The 19,047-nt window shown below is 43.1% G+C and overlaps 1 protein-coding gene across 4 annotated transcripts in view; it reads left to right on the forward strand.

Annotated features, from left to right (window-relative positions):
* Positions 1-19,047, forward strand: part of VCL (vinculin) — a 112,287-nt gene that overhangs the window by 88,613 nt on the left and 4,627 nt on the right. For 2 of the 4 annotated variants that reach the window (XM_069572158.1, XM_069572159.1), the window contains exons 11-20: positions 54-244; positions 1,474-1,673; positions 2,930-3,058; positions 6,633-6,782; positions 8,348-8,456; positions 9,576-9,878; positions 11,353-11,477; positions 13,176-13,361; positions 16,498-16,701; positions 18,681-18,884. In XM_069572158.1, the coding sequence (XP_069428259.1) occupies positions 54-244; positions 1,474-1,673; positions 2,930-3,058; positions 6,633-6,782; positions 8,348-8,456; positions 9,576-9,878; positions 11,353-11,477; positions 13,176-13,361; positions 16,498-16,701; positions 18,681-18,884 (1,801 nt within the window). The remainder of the gene's footprint in view (positions 1-53; positions 245-1,473; positions 1,674-2,929; positions 3,059-6,632; positions 6,783-8,347; positions 8,457-9,575; positions 9,879-11,352; positions 11,478-13,175; positions 13,362-16,497; positions 16,702-18,680; positions 18,885-19,047) is intronic. The other 2 variants (XM_069572160.1, XM_069572161.1) reach the window with 1 other exon arrangement.

Genomic DNA, 19,047 nt, shown 5'->3' on the forward strand with positions numbered 1-19,047 from the left:
CTCAATGTAAAGAATATCTTGGTGTGACAAGGTGACTATTTTTTTCTCTGCAGAGGAAAAGGAGATTCCCCAGAGGCCCGAGCATTAGCCAAACAGGTAGCCACAGCCCTACAGAATTTACAGACTAAAACAAACAGGGCTGTGGCCAACAGCAGACCTGCCAAAGCAGCTGTCCACCTTGAAGGCAAGATTGAGCAAGCGCAGCGGTGGATTGATAATCCTACTGTGGATGACCGGGGAGTTGGTAAGGCTATTAGTGGACTTAGCCTTCATTAAACTTATTTCAGTGAAGATAAGCAAGTTGTTGCTAGAGATCCTGTGTCATCTGTGATTAGGTACAGAGGGGCTCTTTAGTCACTGGTGAGTAAGTAATTCCACAGTAGGACTTCATCTCTGAATGTAGCCAGTAGTATTTCTTTGATTTAATCAAAATTATTAGCAAATAAATGATTTTGTTGCAGGCAAATAGAGAAGTCCTCAGGTTGCAATTGAAACTTTGAGCTGATTATTTCCAGTTTAAGTGTACTTTCATTCTATTATATTTCTTTCTGTTATTACAGTCCTTAGAAAGTTGACAGTTAAATATAATTTTTAAAACTAAATAAAAGGTACTTAACTGCCAACGTTATTTTCAGTTATGAAGTCTCCTGTATCACACAATCACCTGTAGAATTGATAACCTAAAATTTTGATTTTTGAGATATTTTAGGAATAGAACTATAAGAATTTAGGTCATATTATGATAGCAAGCCTGTTGAAGCTGAAAGATATATTTAGTTTGTTTGCTGCATTCATTGGAAAAATTTTAATTATTTTAATTAATCCAGTGTTGGCTGATCAGGCAGATGTATAATTTACTGGTGGAGGAATAACTTGGTACAAATTTTCTGAATGGCAATTTGGAATTAGTATATGTCAGGAGCTTTAAAAAAAGTTTATACCCATTGACTCAGCATTTTGACTTATAGGAATTTATTCTAAGAAATAATTAGAGATATTTCTAAGGAGTTACAATAATGTATATAAACAACATAAATATTTAATAAGTAAATTGTCAACAATTAGGTTCATATGATAAAATATTACATAAATTTTAGATCATGATTTTTGAATAATATTTAATGATGTAGAAAAATGCTCATGTTAAATAAAAAGAAGCACAGAATAAAAGTTAATGTATAGTTTATCCCAGATTTATGAAAGAGAAATGTATGTATGTATATAGAGGAGCATGCAATGCATTAAAAAAAACTGGAAGGAGATGTTCTAATATATTAGTCTCCGAGAGATGGGATTATGGGTGGTTTATATTTTCTTACATTTTTTATATTTCTCAAATGTTTTGTCTTTTTAGTGGGGGGGAGGAACACACCACTAAATGTTACTATTAAAAAAAGAAATCCTTACCAGAATGGCACAGTGATTGGCCTCTCCATATCCTTGTGAGTGTCAGTGTTTTCCCTCCTGGTACAGGTCAGGCTGCCATCCGAGGGCTTGTGGCCGAAGGACATCGTCTGGCTAATGTCATGATGGGGCCTTATCGCCAGGATCTTCTTGCACAGTGTGACCGAGTGGACCAGCTAACAGCCCAGCTGGCTGACCTGGCTGCCAGAGGGGAAGGGGAGAGCCCCCAGGCGAGAGCTCTTGCATCTCAGCTCCAAGACTCCTTAAAGGTAGAGCTCGGGAGCATGTATCATTGCATTTCTTATGCTTAACTATAATTGAAAAACTAGGGAGGGAGAGAGTTTTCAAAATACATAATTTCCTGAGTCTAGGGAAAGTGAAAAAGATGTGATCAAGAATATGAGAAAATCCAGAGTTTATTAGGAAAAAGCTTATCAGTGTGTGATAGGAGTTAAAATTGTGTTTCCCAAGAAATACAAGAGCTCTTTCATATCTGCTCTACCACGTATCACTTACACTTGTTTAGTCAGACAGCTTTTTTTCCTAAAATGGACTCCTTTTTTAAACTTAAATTTATTTAAAAGAAAAGTTTATAATAATTTTGAAGTCAGGAGCTTGATGAGCTGGTTATATTTTTTCTAATATTCTGTAAAAGAAACAATTATTAAAATAAAAACATTTTTCTGTATAACACCTAAAATCTTCTTAGATATCACCAGCCAGTACATGCCATCCACTTTGAGAAACAGTGGAGGTGACTGAAACTTTTTTGAGTGTAAATCTGTTCTAAGACTTGGACTGGAACTTCCCTGGTGGTCCAGTGGCTAAGATGCCACACTTCCACTGCAAGGGTCACGGGTTCAATCCCTTGTTCCCCTGGTCAGAGAAGTCCCATATGCCTTATGGTGCAACTAAAAAGCAAACAAAGAAAAACCTTAGGTTGGACTAAATGTGAGTTATAAAAAGGAGTTTTTTTCATGACTTCTGAGAATTCTCTTCTTTAGATCCATGTTAGAAAATGGATACATATAATGGTTATTGAGTTTTTCTTGAAATTTATTTGAAATATCATGTATCCAAAAAAATCCATTATTGATTTCTTTCTTCTAAATATAAGAAATTACTTAGAAATTTGGCACTGTATCCACAGTATCTTACAGTTACTGAGATCATGTCAGGCCCCTCCAGCATTGGGACTGGTGAGGGATTATCTCATCTCATGGTCGTCTTTGGGCTCAACCCTGTGATTCTTAGTATTATTTCTTAGAGGCCATCAAGAAATGAAATAAGATTTCTTACTTGGGTGGAACAGTCTCTAGAGCAATGTGGGTTATGTCCTTAATTGCTTAGAGGGTAAGATTCACTTATACCTGTTTTATGCTAGCTCAGTGCTTTGCACATGGTTGATACTCACAGTTGATAACATTGAAAGAAACACTGAAGGAGTGAATGGGAAGAGAAGACAGTGGCAGATGTGGTTTTTGGATATTTACGGAAAATTTCATTTGTAAACAATGTTTTTAAGGATCTGAAAGCCCGGATGCAGGAGGCCATGACTCAGGAGGTGTCAGATGTTTTCAGTGATACCACAACTCCCATCAAGCTGTTGGCGGTGGCAGCCACTGCTCCTCCTGATGCACCCAACAGGGAAGAGGTGGGTGTCTGAGGTCTTCCATTTCTTCTATTGGCCATCCGCGTGTGTGTGTGTGCATGTGTGAAGGTAAAATGTGACTACAGTGTACATCGGGGTGGTTGAGAAATTGTGGATGAAGAGTAGAAGAGGGAAGGAAGGCCTTGCCACTTCTTATTTCAGTCACCACGTATATCAGCTAGGAATCTCTTTAGGACATGTCTTCACTTGCAAGTAGTGGAAGACCTGACCATCAGAGATGAAAACAATGGGTTTTATTTTTATCACATAACAAGAAACAGGGAGCTAGGTAGCCTTGGCATTGATTCAGCAGCTTGACACCTTGAAAGCTGGCATCTCTGTGATTTTCATGATCTTTCCTGATAGAGACGGCTGATGCAGCCCTGAGCATTATGTTCAAGGCAGTAAGAAACGAGGAATGGGGACACCCCGGTCATAACTGCCGTAACAGTCCCTCTAGTCATAATTGTCCCTTCACTGTGTCCTTAGGACCCTTTATTCTTGACACCAAAGTCAGGACACTTCTTTTAAGTCATTTGATGTCATTCTTTTACTCAAACCCTTCAGATTACTCCTCTCTGTCCCAGAGTGAAGCCAGAGTCCTTACAATGAACAGTAAGGCCAGTGATGTGCTGGTAGACCAGCTCTCGAGGAGAAAACAAAAAACAAAAGACTCTGATTTGTAAAGTTTGTTGACTTTCATGATGTAAATACTCCCACGATGACTGGTTCAGTGTGAAGTCACTGTAAGCAGAATTGGGAAGAGATGGGCACTTCTGGCTCTTATGAGTTTGTGTGAGTTGATACCAGCATCTTCGTCACACCACTGCATCTGAGATGGTCCCCATCTACTTCTCTGACCTCATCTGGTACCTCTCATCCCTCTCATGCTCCTCTCTCTGCATTGACCTTCTTGTATTGTATTCCCAGTATTCCTTGTTTGTGTTTATATGTTCTAATCTTGAAGCCCTTGCTCTTCTCTGGTCCTCCTACAGATAACTGCAAATACTGTTTACTCGCTCTCTTCAGCTCTCTACTGAAACATCACTTTGGGGTCACCACCTAAGAGAGCAACCCCAGCCCAAGGAATTTCCTTATCTCCACATCCTGTTTCTCCTTTGTGTTTATCAACACTTGCATATTTACCTCATTTTTCTTTGTATGTTTCCCTCATGTTAGCATGAAAGCTCCATGTGGACAGGGATTTTGTTTTGTCATTACTTTATTCCCATTTCTTGGCACAATTCTTGGCACATCATTGGCACTGAATAAACGAAAGTAAACACTCCCAGAAATCCTCCAGGAGACTTTTGTGCATGTCTCATTGACTGGAACTCTGTCACAAGGCTACCTGACTGCAAAGGAATCTAGGAAAGCAAGTATTTGGTTTTCTAGACTCTGTAGTCCTGGCAATGAAGGAGAAGGAGTTGGGTCAGGCACCCAAGACAGTGTAGAACAGGTGGGCAGAAGTTTGTGTTATTCTTATTTGCTAATGATCCCCATTTTTGTTCTGTGGCCTTGATTCCTGGGCAGTTCAGCTCATGGTCCACTTAGGCTGGGGTAATTTGCTATTTTTTCATTCCAGACATCTCTCGGTGTTGGATGAGTAGGCAAACTCTGTTGGTAATCTCTACCTAGATACTGCTGGGTACCACAGCATGTATTGTCCTGTTTTTTCCTATTGGAAATTTGTGAGTTGCCACTGACTCTTCCCTTCATCAATAAAATAAGACAAGCTAATTTGATCTCACAAATATGTCTTGAATTCTAATTTCTATTCATGTTGCCATAGCTGTAATTCTGATCCTTGTCCCTTGCATGTGACTATGCAGCTGTGACTGGTCTTTGAATCGGTCACTAAGGGACACATAAAATAAAATTAAAGGTCTGAGCCTGATATTTTCCTGCTTAAACCTTTCAGTGGTCCTTCCTTTTCGCATAGGAGAAAGCCAGGGCTCTGTGATCCGGCTTCTAATACTCTCCTTACCCCTGTTTCGCACAAAGCCCTGCTTCTCAGTTCATGTCCCTGCAATAAATACCTCTTTGCTTATAGTTTCCTGCCTACTCTGTCCTTTCTTTTCTCCATGTCTTTGTTCTCTCTATCTCTCTACCTAATTATCTTCCCCATCATCTCTTTTGGCTAATTTCTATTTATCCTTTATTCTAGTATCCTTTTCTTCATGGGTATTATGTGCCTTTTTCCTCCCAAGTATCAATGCTTAAATTTATTATTTCAGATAGCACACAACTATTGTAGGCATCTGTTTGTGGGCCTTTTAGACCCTGCTAGGATGTGAGCTCCTTGAGATGCAGAAATAATGTCTTACTCTTTAGCAGCTGTTCTAGAGCCTGGCACATAGTAAGTGCTCAGTAAATTTTGGTTTCATGACACGAAAAGCAAGCGAAGCAGTAGATTAAGTCAGAGGGAGCAGTGGACGTGGTCTGGGATTGAGATGGTCGACAAAGTCAGCAAAAGCCTTGTGTATTCAGAGTAGGGAGACTAGACAAGGAGAGAAACAAGGATGGAGGCCAGGAGAAGAGGACCAGAAGACCAGAAAATTAGGAAGAGATTCTGAGCATTAAATGGCAAGAATCCATTAATGGCTGAATCCAAAGAAGAGACCAGGATGGAGAAGACTTGAGTTGGGTAAACACAGAACCCTGGCAATGAGGAGTCTGTTTTTGGGCCAGGAGACCTTTAGAGAGTGTCTGCTAGGAGGCAGAACTTGACTCCAAGTACAGGCACGTAGACCTTCTGGAGGAGGTAAAGAGGAGGGTAGATTCTGCTAGGCAGTCCTGACGTGCTCTGTGTATAAGTGTCACCCAGGACTGCTGCTGAGCGTCAGTCCTCATAATGTTCAGACAGATGACCGAGGAACTTCTGTCCTCTAAGTTCAGTTGTCCCCTTCGAGGTATGCGACTTTGAATAATATCCATGCTGAAGCAGATGTGTGACCTGAATGAACAATTCAGTAGATAGTTTTGCTTTGGGGTGATGGAAATCAGCTGTATCTCCCTTGTGTCAGGCCTGGGTGTGAGCACCAGCTATCGTTTTTCCTGTGGAGGTCAGGGGCAGAACTTTTACAACATTAATGGTAATGGGATATGTGAGCTGCCCTGAGGAGGCGGGGGCTCTGGTTAGGACTCCGTGGATAGTCTTGGCCTTTAACGCATTCAGCCACCAACCTGGAGTAGGTTTCTCTGACCTCTTCAAACTGGAGGATAAGCCTTTGGGAAAGGGGAATTAAGTCTTTGGATGCTGTGAACTTCTTGTAGACCACACAGCTCTGTATGTCTCGTTTGCACTTGGTAAGCATTAGTTGAACTGAAATTCAAGGGTGTGTGTGCGCACTTGTCTGCATACATGTGGTGCTAATGACCAAATTTCTGAGGAGATATGGCAAGGCCAGGACTCAGTGTGTGACTGTTGTCTTATTAGCTGGGGTTTGATGTCATCTCCTGAAGTCTTTGCTCAAGCAGTTGCTGCCTCTACTTATAAAGAGAGACTTTTCCCTTAGGCTGTCTGACCTGTTTTATTGAAATAAAATTACTTAGTATCTTTGTTTTTTTCCTCAAGGTGTTTGATGAGAGGGCAGCTAACTTTGAAAACCATTCAGGAAGGCTTGGGGCCACAGCAGAGAAGGCGGCTGCTGTTGGAACTGCTAATAAATCAACAGTGGAAGGCATTCAGGCCTCAGTGAAGACAGCCCGAGAACTCACACCCCAGGTGAGTTTCACTCCCTTTTTGTCATGTAAGTTCATACCATAGTGAGTAAAGGAGGTTAACTACAGAACAGTTTCTGTAGATTTTTGAACACTTATTATTACGAAATATCATGAAAAAATCCACATTTACCTTTAGTGTCTATAAAATCATTTTTATATTGTTTGAATTTTTTTACAATGATATGATTAGTTTTGAAAGTAGAAGAAACTAGTTAAGTACCCCCCTCCTATGCAGAATTAAAGAAAAATTTGATAGTCTTGAGAGGTTAGTTGGCTTTGATTAATTTAGAGTTTACGCCTTTCTGCACATCTCTTTGATGGCATTTAAACATTTTTAGCTGTGTTTATACTTAGTTTTCTTTTTTCTTTAATTATATAACCAAGATATAGCAGACTGAACAGAATATTGGAAGAGTGGGAACAAAAGAAAACAAATTGGTAGGAATTAAAGTTCTAGTACATGATAGATGTTCTTTAAAAAAAATCAGTTCAATGTCATTTAGTGTGATGTTTGTGCATTTTTTTCTTTCAATTGAATTATAGAAAATTTATTATTTTTTCACTTATTTACTCTGCATATATTTCTTAAATGCCTGTGACATTAGAAACTGTCCTGGCTTTACAGATTTGTGATACTAGATTTAGTAGGAGCATGTAAGCAGAGACAGGGGACATTTAGCATGTCCCTTCATTGTTCAGCTTTTATCCATGTGGCATGTTAACAAGTTAGATTCTCTTGAAAAGTCATACTTGTCTAGCTTTTTTAAACATGTCTGTAAAACATGAGTGTATCTAACTTTCCTGAAAAAGTTCCATAAAACATGAAGAATAAAAATATAGAATTTCTGTATAAAACTGAGATTCCTAAAAAACAGAAACACAGCAGTAGGCTTAACACACCAACTGTAGAAAGAATCAGGACTCTGGAGACAGATCTGGACTTTAATCCTTTTCTCATATGTAAACGGAGGTAACTCTTTTCCTAGTGGATTGCTTTGAAAATTCAGATATTTATATGTTATACAGCCTATAACTTATCAAATACTCAGTAAATGTTAGAAATGTTAGTTCTTTCCCCTAGGGCTGTAACTGACTAGCTAAGAGCTCTTGAGCAAGTGACTTCAATTTTCTGTGTCTTGGTTTTTGCAGCTGTGAAGCGGAGAAATTACTATCCTGTCTCTCTCACAGGCTTGTTTTGAGGATTCAGCCTGATAATGGATGTGAAAGTACTTTGTTAACTATAGACAGTTGTTGTTAGTAAATATTCACAAATCTGTTAATCAGTATCTTTTTAAATGGTGCTTTTTAAGATGGAAGGACATGGAGGGCTTAAGTATTTGTCTGTTTTGTGTATGTTTGGAAGTATCAAGGAAACACTCCTTTACTTTGTTACTTTATTAGCTGAGCTGCTTATCAGACCAAAACTAAAGTTTGGCCTTAAAGGAGACTCGCTGACTTTTGGCCTTATAGTGCCACCTGCAGGTGAAGAGGAGGAAGCTTCACTCAAGGCTTATATTTGAGTGGGAAGGTGCTCTTGGTGTTTCAAGGTTGTTTTGTCATTCCCAGGTGGTCTCAGCCGCTCGCATCTTACTTAGGAATCCTGGAAATCAAGCTGCTTATGAACATTTTGAGACCATGAAGAACCAGTGGATCGATAATGTTGAAAAAATGACAGGTAGAGTTGTGTGCAAAAATCTTGCTGTCTAATCCATGAGAAACAAGTTCTGAGAAACTCAAGCAGGACCGGTTATGTTACTAAGCTGTAATTGGATAAAGGGACTGTCATGTGCCTGACAGTGTACTTGGCCCTGATTAAGGCCTCTGAGCAGTGGCAGCTTCTCATTCAAGCCTTGCAACTTTGTCCAAAGAGAGACTCTTTGAGCCCCTTTGATTTTAATGCCGCCCTCCCAGTGTGATGTTTATTGTTACAGCTCCTATCTTCTCTGAATAGTGTCTTTTCTCTGTCTGAGCTGGGGTTTGGTTTCAGAGGCTGAGAGGCAGTGTTTGTGGATACAGTAAGCGTCCCTGTCATTTTCAACGGGTTCACATTTCAAGGAACCACAATAGCTACCATTTAATACAACTTGTCTCAGAATTTCCTCCAACTTATCGACTACGTAGTTTGTGTTTTTTTTTTAAAAAAGGAGACATCAACAACCAACAGACCTGTGTCTGTGCAGCTGAAGTGGCATCTCTGAATCTTCTTCATTCTCCGTGGAGGGAGGGATGGGAGAAGAAGAGATGAGGGAGGTAGGCGCTTTAGCTTCCGTGCACGACCTGCTGGGGCAGGGGTCCATAGCAGCCAGTGATGAAAGTGGAGCTCCTTGGGCATATGAAGACAGGTAACAGAAACAAGAAACAGGCTGTTAAGGTTACCGGAATCCACTGTGTGGCTCATCTTGGGCACTACATGCTGCCAACAAGCAACAGATGGCTGGGGAGTGAGACGGGAGGAGAAAGCATTCTTAACAGATAATGTGGTGCTGATGCAGCGAAGGTTTCAGACACAATCCTGGTTTCCTCCAGATGTGAAAGCGTTACTGGGTGTCTGTGGTAGATATAAGAAGGCTGGAACCACGGTTGGTAAAAATGCTCTGAATCTGTTTGGCCTCCTGGGCTACATTCTCACTCCCCACCCCCCACCCACCCTCCAGTGCTGCTTTTGATTGTGTAAGAAGGACTTTGAGCTGAAGGGGAGAATTATGAGTGTTGTACTTTCACATGAGTGGGCATCAGGGTTTTGGAGTCTCTATTCTAAAATAGAAACTAAATTCCATTTCTGTTCTCCGGACAGGGCTGGTGGACGAAGCCATTGACACTAAATCTCTGTTGGATGCTTCCGAAGAAGCGATTAAAAAAGACCTGGACAAGTGTAAAGTTGCCATGGCTAACATTCAGCCTCAGATGCTGGTCGCTGGGGCAACCAGCATTGCTCGTCGGGCCAACCGGATCCTGCTGGTGGCTAAGAGGGAGGTGGAGAACTCTGAGGATCCCAAATTCCGTGAGGCCGTGAAAGCTGCCTCTGACGAATTGAGCAAAACCATCTCCCCAATGGTGGTGGATGCAAAGGCCGTGGCAGGAAACATTTCTGACCCTGGTAAGCAATGCATGGTGTGGTTCACCTCACCTGAGAGGTTAATTCAGGCAGCTGACAGGGAGGGAAAAGAAGATGCACCCCAAAACCCCCACATACAAAGTCTTGGAGGAAAAACTACAGCCTGCTAGTTTGAGAATGCTAGATTAATCTTTTTCTGTTCAAAATATGTTGGACAGAATATTTCCTGCAGGGTTGGCAGGGTTATTGTAAATTAGTTTCTCTGGAGCAACTTCTCTGCACTTTCTTCATGTAGTCTGACGAAATAGCTCCTTCTCCTGTTGAATCATTATTTTGAAATTTCTCAAAAGATGCATAATAACCAATTTATCAACCACTTATGTCACTTGCATAACTTCTGCTTTTCTTAAAATGCTTTTTTTCTAGACATAGACAACATTCTTTATTTCTGTCAAATTGGGAGGACCTGAGTTGACCTGTGGGTCTCCTAGGTGATTATCTTGATCCTACACCAAAGAATTTGGGTTTTCTTTCACCTAATTTTGGTCATGTTTTCATTGCTGCTGAAGATGTTTCACTCCTTTCTGGTAGGAAACATCTGAATTCCTTCCTTCTGTGAACCTCCAGTGATTCTAGCCTCTTCTCTGAGTAGGATCCACTCAGTGTGAGAGAGTGGGAGGAAGGGGCTGTCCTCTTCATCCCTAGCCCAGGCAAAGTCTACCTCGTTTTCTCAACCCACCATCACTAAAGACATGCTCAGGTGCCTAATTGGAGTTTCTAATAGTTCGAGTGGCTTCCCAGGTGACTCAGTGGTAAAGAATCTGCCTGCCAATACAGGAGACATGGGTTCAATCCCTGGGTTGGGAAGATTCTCTGGAGAAGGGAATGGCAAACCGCCCCAGTATTCTTGCCTGTGAAATCCCATGGACAGAGGAGCCTGGCGCGCTACCGTCCACGGGGTTGCAAAAGAGTTGGACACAACCTAGTGACTAAACAACAACAATAGTTTGAGTAAATTCGTTAATTCTAGGTGACCACATACAGTAGCAGCAGCTCAGTGTAGGGGTTAATATGCTGAATGCCAAGTGGAGCAAAGGATTAGGTAGGGAGAAAGGTGAGAAGTACTTCAGGGAAAGTCTGCCCCATCTGAAAGTGACATCTCCCCTGTTCTGAGTGGGGCATGCTTATCTCTTGACTGCTTTATCATGAGAGGTGATGAGCACCACCTGATCCCAAAGTGTTCCTGCCCAGGAATGTCCCGAGTGCTTGTCAGCTGTCCAGGCAAGAAGGTCCCCTGAGCACTACAGGGAATGGCTGGTTTGTGCTGCTTCTGACTCTTTGCAGGACTCAGGGCATCTGCCTCGCTCTTACCTCCCTTCCCTTTCAGTCACTGCCTGTGCCACTTACTGGCAGCTTCACACTCAGCTTTTGTTACTGGAAACCAGTTCTTCTGCTGGACAGAGAGTGCTCCAGGGTACTGACCTACCCAACTGAAAGTGAGGGTGTCTGTGTTTAGGACTGCAAAAGAGCTTCCTGGACTCAGGATACCGGATCCTAGGAGCTGTGGCCAAGGTCAGAGAAGCCTTCCAGCCACAGGAGCCTGACTTCCCACCTCCTCCACCAGACCTTGAACAGCTCCGAGTAAGTAGATCCAGATACATGGGGAGAACTGAGCAGCAGGGTGTTGGGACTGTAGTGGCAGAGAGGTAGTCTGCTCTGGAGCCTCTGTCACTAGGTAGCTTTGTTTTATTTTACTTGAATCTCAAAGGCACAACTCAGCTTTCATTCTTGAATCTAGGGGAGTCCTAACCCAGTGCTTATGCATTGGGTGTGCTGGGTAAGTAGAGAGTCTGCGGTGTTGGTCTGCTTTGATGGGGAGTGACTGGAGCAGAGGAGCTGGCTATGGTCAGTGTGAATGTGATGAGTGATGAGTTAGTGGGGTAGGCTGGTGAAGAGTGGGAAAATAGCCGTATTGGAAATAGCTGTCCTTAGGAATAGCTTATCAAGGCAATAATTTGATTTAATGTCCTGATTTACTTTCCCATATTTAATGTCCCAAGTTTGCTTTCCCATATTTAAGTTTCTAAATTTGTTGAGGAACAAATTTGGGTGATTGTGCCCATAGCTAATGACCAGTGCTTCCCCATCAACACTTCTTTTTTGATATGATTTGATTATTTCCATCTGATGGACTGTGGGTGGGTGGTTAGAGTCAGGAGATGGCTGTTCTGGGGAATGGATTCTTATGGGATCAACAGAGTCCTGAGATTTGGAATCAAGAACTTAGAAGTCATTTGGTCTAGACACCCCTCATTGGTAAATGAGGAACCCAAGGCCCTGGGGAGAAGTTCCATGCTTATGCAGCTGCCCCTCAACTCTGGTCTGAAGTTAAGACCAGAACTTATATCTTCTTTGAGGATCTTTGGCTTGGTATTGCCATGCAGGCCTCCCTGGGATATGTCCAAAACAGTAGCTGCTAGTTTTTTGTGAAGAAAAAAGGAAGAAAATATGCTTCTGTTGAGATTGAAGCAGGTGGTCCTCATGCTCAGTGTGGATGATTGTGAATGTGGGTGACTTTTCTGGGGATGCTTTTTATTAAAAAAAAAAAAAACAAACTTGTTTATTTTAAATTAAAGAATAATTGCTCTACAATGTTGTTTTGGTTTCTGTCATACATCAACATGAATAAGCCATAGGTATATATATATCCCCTCCGTCTTGAACTTCCTTCCTACCTCCCACCCCATCCCACCCATCTAGGTTGTCACAGAGCCCCAGTTTCAGTTCTCTGAGTCATACAGCAAATTTCCATGGCTATCTACTTTACATATGGTAGTATATATTTCCACGCAACTCTCTCCATTCATCCCATGTCCACACATCCCGACCTCCCTGTGTCCACAGTCTGTTCTCTGTGTCTGCATCTCCACTGCTGCCTTGCAAAGAGATTCATCAGTACCAACTTCCTAGATTCCATATATATGTTTTAATATATGATATTTGTTTTTCTCTTTCTGATTTACTTCACTCTGTGTGATAATGCTCTAGGTTCATCCACCTCATTAGAACTGACTCAAAAGTGTTCTTTTTTATGGCTGAGTAATATGCCATTGTATATGTACCACAGCTTCTTTATCCATTCATCTGTTGATGGACACCTAAGTTGCTTCTATATCCCAGCTATTGTAAATAGTGCTGTAGTGAACATTTGGGAACATGTGTCTTTTTCAGTTATGGTTTTCTCAGGGTATTTGCTGGGGATGCTTTTTCAAGGAAAGGAAAGAATTCTAGTAGGGTAGTTCCTAGGGCTTTGCTTATAACCTAGCAATTGTTTCTTAGCTGACAGATGAGCTTGCTCCTCCCAAACCACCTCTGCCTGAGGGTGAGGTCCCTCCACCCAGGCCCCCACCACCAGAGGAGAAGGATGAAGAATTCCCTGAGCAGAAAGCCGGGGAGGTGATTAACCAGCCAATGATGATGGCTGCCAGGCAGCTCCATGATGAAGCTCGCAAGTGGTCCAGCAAGGTAAGTAGTGAAGCTCTTCTTGTTGAGAAAGGATGAAAAGCCAGGCACACAGCCTAGGAAGAGTCTTTGGAAAATCACCCTCTCTCTGCTTTGGTTTGTGTTGTTGCCAGTAGCAGGATCATCTTCTTTCTTGTGACTTAGTGAGATGTTTCTGGTACTTGATGGTTTCTCCTTCTAGCAGCTCAAGTGAGAGCTAGGACACCTGTGTTTGAGACGAAGGTTCCTTTCCTCTTTCCTCTGGAGTATCAGCTCCCCTGACGGTGGACATTTAGTCTCTAAGAAATTTCTCTTCTTTTTTGGGGTCACTGAGTGTTTTTAGAGGCTCCCTTGGTAATTCTCCACACTCCAAAGATGGCACAGTCTTCTGTGGGCTCTGCTAGAGCTATATGAAATAGTTTCATTTTCCTTCTCTTTTCTCATAGAAGCAGATATTTGGTATCTTAAAAGCTTTGTCCTTTGTCCTGTTATCAGAATCATCTTACCCTTCAATTCAAGACAGCTTCAGGGTAACTCCAGCAGATCTGGAAGTGTAATGTTAACGTGGTTGGTGAAAATGTGGATGCTATAGCAGTCGTGCCCCATGAATAACTTTTGCCTGCGTGTGTGTGGGTGCGTGCTCGGTTGTGTCTGACTCTTTGCAGTCCCATGGACTGTAGCTTGCCAGGCTCCTCTGCCCTTCCAGTTTTCCAGGCGAGAATACGGTAGTGGGCTGCTATTTTCTCTTCCAGAGGATCTTCTCCACCCAGGGATCAAGCCTGTGTCTCTTGTGTCTCCTGCATTAGCAGGTGGATTCTTTACCACTGAGTCACTTGGGAAGCCCCTATTTGGCTCTAAATGATGAAAAGTGAGTGGTAGCCTTTCTAGATAAGAGTTAAATTTATTTGTTAGTTTTAAGTCAGTTGTGTTTCTACTATGACCCTACATCTTTATTCCCAACATCTATTTTCCTTTTTTCTTTTTACACTCTCTGTCATCTCAAGCTCTTGTATTGAATGTTGTTCCCAAGGGACCTCCTGCACATGCAGCTGATCTTGGGTTTTTTTCAGGCTGGGAATTTGACCTTAGTTTTTTTAACTCTGTATTTTTCTGAACTGTTAGCTGTGAGTCCAGCTTCACAGAAGGAATGGTGACCTTGCTGGTGTTGGACCTGACCTGTGGACTTACTTACAATCATGTCTCTCCAACTGGGGCATACATACACCTGGGACCGTTAGCAGAGTCCCAGTGCATGTGGGGAGTTGAGTGGGGGTGGCAGTGAAGGTTGGTTTTACTTAAAGATTTTAAAGAAAATTTATTTATTTATTTGGCCATACCTCACGGCCTGTGAGCTCTTAGTTCCCTGACCAGGGATCAAACCCAGTCCCCAACAGTGAAAGCGCTGGGTCCTAACCACTGGACCACCAGGGAATTTGCTAAAGAAAATATAAATTTCATTACAATAAACCCAAATACATTGTTCAGAGGAACACAAAATATACATGAATTGTAAAGATAAACATAAAACTTGAGGGGTGGACAGCATTGGCCTAGATGTTTTATCCTACTCTGCTATTTGTCACCAGAAATCCTTAAATCTGACTGTGCCTGGTCGTTGGCCTCTGGGGGTTGCTGACTTCAAGCTGTGTGAAGTCAGTAGTTACTTGAACCATGTGTGTTTAGGGAGGTGGGGAGTGGGCTGTGTTTGTGTTTCTATCAGTCTGTCTTTGTACACTCTGGGACTCTGAACCCCATCCAGAAGGAGTAGGCTGGCCTTACCTCTAAGGAATGGGGATGAGTCCTGGTTGAGACAGTTTAGGTGAAAGGATTTAGAAGGTACCTACACCACTTGTTGGTGATGAGTCCTCCAAGTTAATAGTCATTTTTTGGAGGCAGTCTTCCTGTGCAGATAAAGATTTTTAGGAGTTGTAGCAACCTCAAATAAAATATGACACAAACTCTTACTTTCTTTTGGTTAGAGATGTTTGTAGTCTGAGATTACATACCCTGAGATGTTTGATATAAAGAACCCATGTTTGCCATTCTTTATTTTTTATTTTTTTTGCCATGCTTTATATCAGTGGTTTGGCTTCACTGGGGGCAGTTCCTTCCATTTTCTTTCTCCCTCAACCTATTTTTAGCATCTGATCTCCCTGCTTCCTCCCTGGGCTTTCAGAATCCCATCCCTGGTATTAAATTAATTGTCTCCCCCAACACACACAGGTCCCATTGTCTCATGGGCATCAACTTAGAGCTCCTCTGAACTCAGCCTTGGTCAGTTGACAAGTCCATGCGTTAATTATCTGTGAACTGTGTAAACTGAGTTTGGGCTGAGAGCGATTGGAGAGATTTAGGTTGTACCCAAAGAATAGCTTGCTGGGGCAGCATTAGTGATAGATGCAAAGTGAGGTTGTAAAGCGCTGTCTCTGAGGACCTCAGACAGGGACAAGTGCTCTGAAGTATGTTTTCCCTAAGGATGCTGGGTGAGGTGTCTTCCCGAGGCTCCCTCTAGCTGAGTGACTGGTGGGTATTTGATAAGCCCTCTTCACTCAGAGTTGTGTTTTCCTTTCTTCTTTCCTGAGTTGATATCTGTTGCTTCCAGTTTATCATTTTAGATTCTAGGACTCTTAACCTCAGCAAGAAAAAAAAAATTTGTTCTGGCAGAGCTGACCCAAGATACCTCCTGTGTCCAGGAAACTGCAGGACAGTGTCCATATGAGCCAGCAGGGTTTTCACTTTGTTCTCTTCAAAGCAGCTTGTGTGGCCGCATTTACTTTTCCCCTCTGAATTCCTTTTAAAGTTAATAGGCTACTGTTGATTGTTTGTTTGCCTTCTAAAAAATGTTCTGACCCGAGAATTACTCTTTGGTAGTAAGTGTATTAAAAAGGAATGCCACTTTCTTTCTTTGTATAAATATGTCTCTGGAAACCTTTGCTACTGGAGTAAGCAAGCCTCTTTCCCTTGCTACGAGCAGATTGGTGCTGGAGGCTGAGAATTCCCTTTCTGCGGAGCTTGGCTCATCTGACTCCTGGAGGGAATCCGTTTTCTCTCCCATGCTAGGCCAGCTTGGGTTACTAAACCAGCTGAAGCTCAGTTTCCCAAGCCCTACTGCTCTTACTAACACTGTCCCTGTTTCTCATCCTTCCTGCCATCGACCAAGCCGGGTAACCCAGCCGCTAAGGTGGGTATAAGTGTTGTAGCTGAGGCAGAGGCGGCTGATGCTGTTGGGTTCCCTGTCCCCCCTGACATGGAAGACGATTACGAACCTGAGCTGCTGTTAATGCCATCCAATCAGCCGGTCAACCAGCCCATTCTGGCCGCGGCTCAGTCATTGCATCGGGAAGCTACCAAGTGGTCTAGTAAGGTACTGATGAGCGCCCCCCAGTGGGGCTGCTCCCTATGCATCCGGCCATGTGCAGCCTTGACACACTGCATCACTCATGATCTGTGCGGGTCCTGTGAGTCTGGGCCGGGCGGGCATCTGTCTGTTTGCACCTTGTTGTTAGGACTGGCTTCACAAGTTTCATAGGTCTGCTCATGCCAGATTAATTGGATTGCATTCATGTTTGGGGGTTAGAGAGTTGGGGTCACTGTTTGAAAGGATTCCTTTTCTTACTGACCTTGTGGCCGACATTGGAACCTTAAACCCATTGGGAAGCTGTGGATGCGTCTCTCAATGACTTTCAGGTCAGGAACCACTGTAGACCATTAAGAGGTCATCTGGCCTGATCATTGGGCTTTGCCTGCCCCCCACCCCCAGCTCCTCTCCGCTGACCTCTCACTGATGGCTCTGGCAGAGTTGATCAGGGGGAGAAGCAGCTTTACATGGCAGGGTTTCTGGGGAGGACTGCTTGCTGTCCTGCACTTGGCTGTGTGGCAGATGCTGGCCTTATTGGGTACCCACAGGGAAGGGAGCTTCACTGACTGCTTGATCAGGGGTTTCAGTGGGCCAGGGTGTGGGAGTGGGGAAGAGAGAGGGCTCAAGGCAGGACAGGAACCAACAGAGCTCTGGCCTTAGGGAGTAGAGGATGGGATCATTACATTTTCCCCCTTTGAAGGTGGCATGTTGCAAGAAGAAAGGTTTTGAGGAGTGATGCGTGATAAATAACTAACCCTGGCACAACACTATCCTCTAACCAAGGTCATGAAATCCTGGAATGATCCCAGGTCTGCAGTGGAAGAGGTGGGCCTAGCCAACCTTGTCTAACGTCCTCCTGTTCTCATGAGTTCTTCCCGTAACTGTGTTCTCTCCGGCCTCGATGACTACCTGGGAGGTTACACACCCTCCTGTGTAAATGAGCAGCCACTTCATGGTGCCTGTGGATGCCTCTCACAGAGCACCCTGCTGTGGCATGGTTTGCGTATGCCTCACTGCATTGTCTAGAAATTGGAAAGCATGAGGGGAAAAATGCATAGGGCCTGGCCTTTTAGGTAGTTTTGAACACTGCATTTATTATTTTTGCTTGCTATCAGCCAAAAGATGAGCCTTTTGAAGGCATAAAGTAAATTACTTGTACATTATGACCCATGAAGGTTATAATGAACCAAAATGCCAAATCTAAGATAAGCTGTGATTAGTTGCAGGGGTTCCAGTTACAGCTTGACACATGATTTTTATTTTCCCAAAGCCTCCCCTAGCATCCTCTTAGCTGAAAGTTTCTTTAATTGAAGCCACTTAGCTGAGGGGACCGAAGAATTGATTTTGGGTCTTTTTAAATGTGAAGAATGAAAATAACATGTTCCTTTAGGCTGACAGTACAAACAAGAGGCAGTAGAGAGAGGGAAGGAGCTGTCTCAGTAAGAAAAAAATTTTTTTCACCAAGGCTAATAATAGTTACTTGGTTTAAATTCTAGTTCAGCAGCGGCAATCCTTGGCTGCTGTCTGTAACAAGGGTAAGGATGAAGAGGATGATTTCAGCATCTGGAAAGGCTCATCTGTATTTTTCCCTTCAGGCCAACTTTACTGCTTTCCCCCCACAGAAAGGAAAATGCCTGTTTAACCAATTCCTTGGGCCCACTCCCATTTTATTGACATGATTAACCTGGAGATGCTGAAGTGTTTGTTTAGTGCTATGCCTGGGGCTCACATGTTGCCCTTTCAGATTAATATCCAAGTCCTCCTTTCTTCGGTTCAGTGATCTCTCTCTCTCTCTCTCCTCTCACTGAATGCTAGGGTGAGTGCCCTGGCTCACTCCTCTCTTCTCTGCTGTCCATGTATTCTCTTCTCACCTCCCAGAGGGCTGCTAGAGCAGCAGGCTCCCTCCTCTCTTCTCTCTGCTTCTACTTCGCTCCCTAACTTGGCCAGAGTATGGGCTGGGCTCACTCTGTCTTGCTTCTCTCCAGGGCAATGACATCATTGCAGCAGCCAAGCGCATGGCTCTGTTGATGGCTGAGATGTCTCGACTGGTCAGAGGGGGCAGCGGCACCAAGCGGGCACTGATTCAGTGTGCCAAGGACATTGCCAAGGCCTCAGATGAGGTGACTCGGTTGGCCAAGGAGGTTGCCAAGCAGTGCACAGATAAGCGGATTAGAACCAACCTTTTACAGGTACTCAGGAAAAGTGTGTGTATGTGTGTGTGTGTGGCGGGGGGGAAGAGGGGGAGTGGCAGGGCTGGGGAGAAAAGCAGGAGAGAGAAATCCAGGTGAGTAAGGAGGAGGAGGCACCTCAGAATGGGAAGAAATAGCAGAAAGGGGAAATATGCATGTGAGT

The sequence above is a fragment of the Ovis canadensis genome, chromosome 25 (genome assembly GCF_042477335.2).
Source record: "Ovis canadensis isolate MfBH-ARS-UI-01 breed Bighorn chromosome 25, ARS-UI_OviCan_v2, whole genome shotgun sequence".
Classification (NCBI taxonomy): Eukaryota; Metazoa; Chordata; class Mammalia; order Artiodactyla; family Bovidae; genus Ovis; species Ovis canadensis.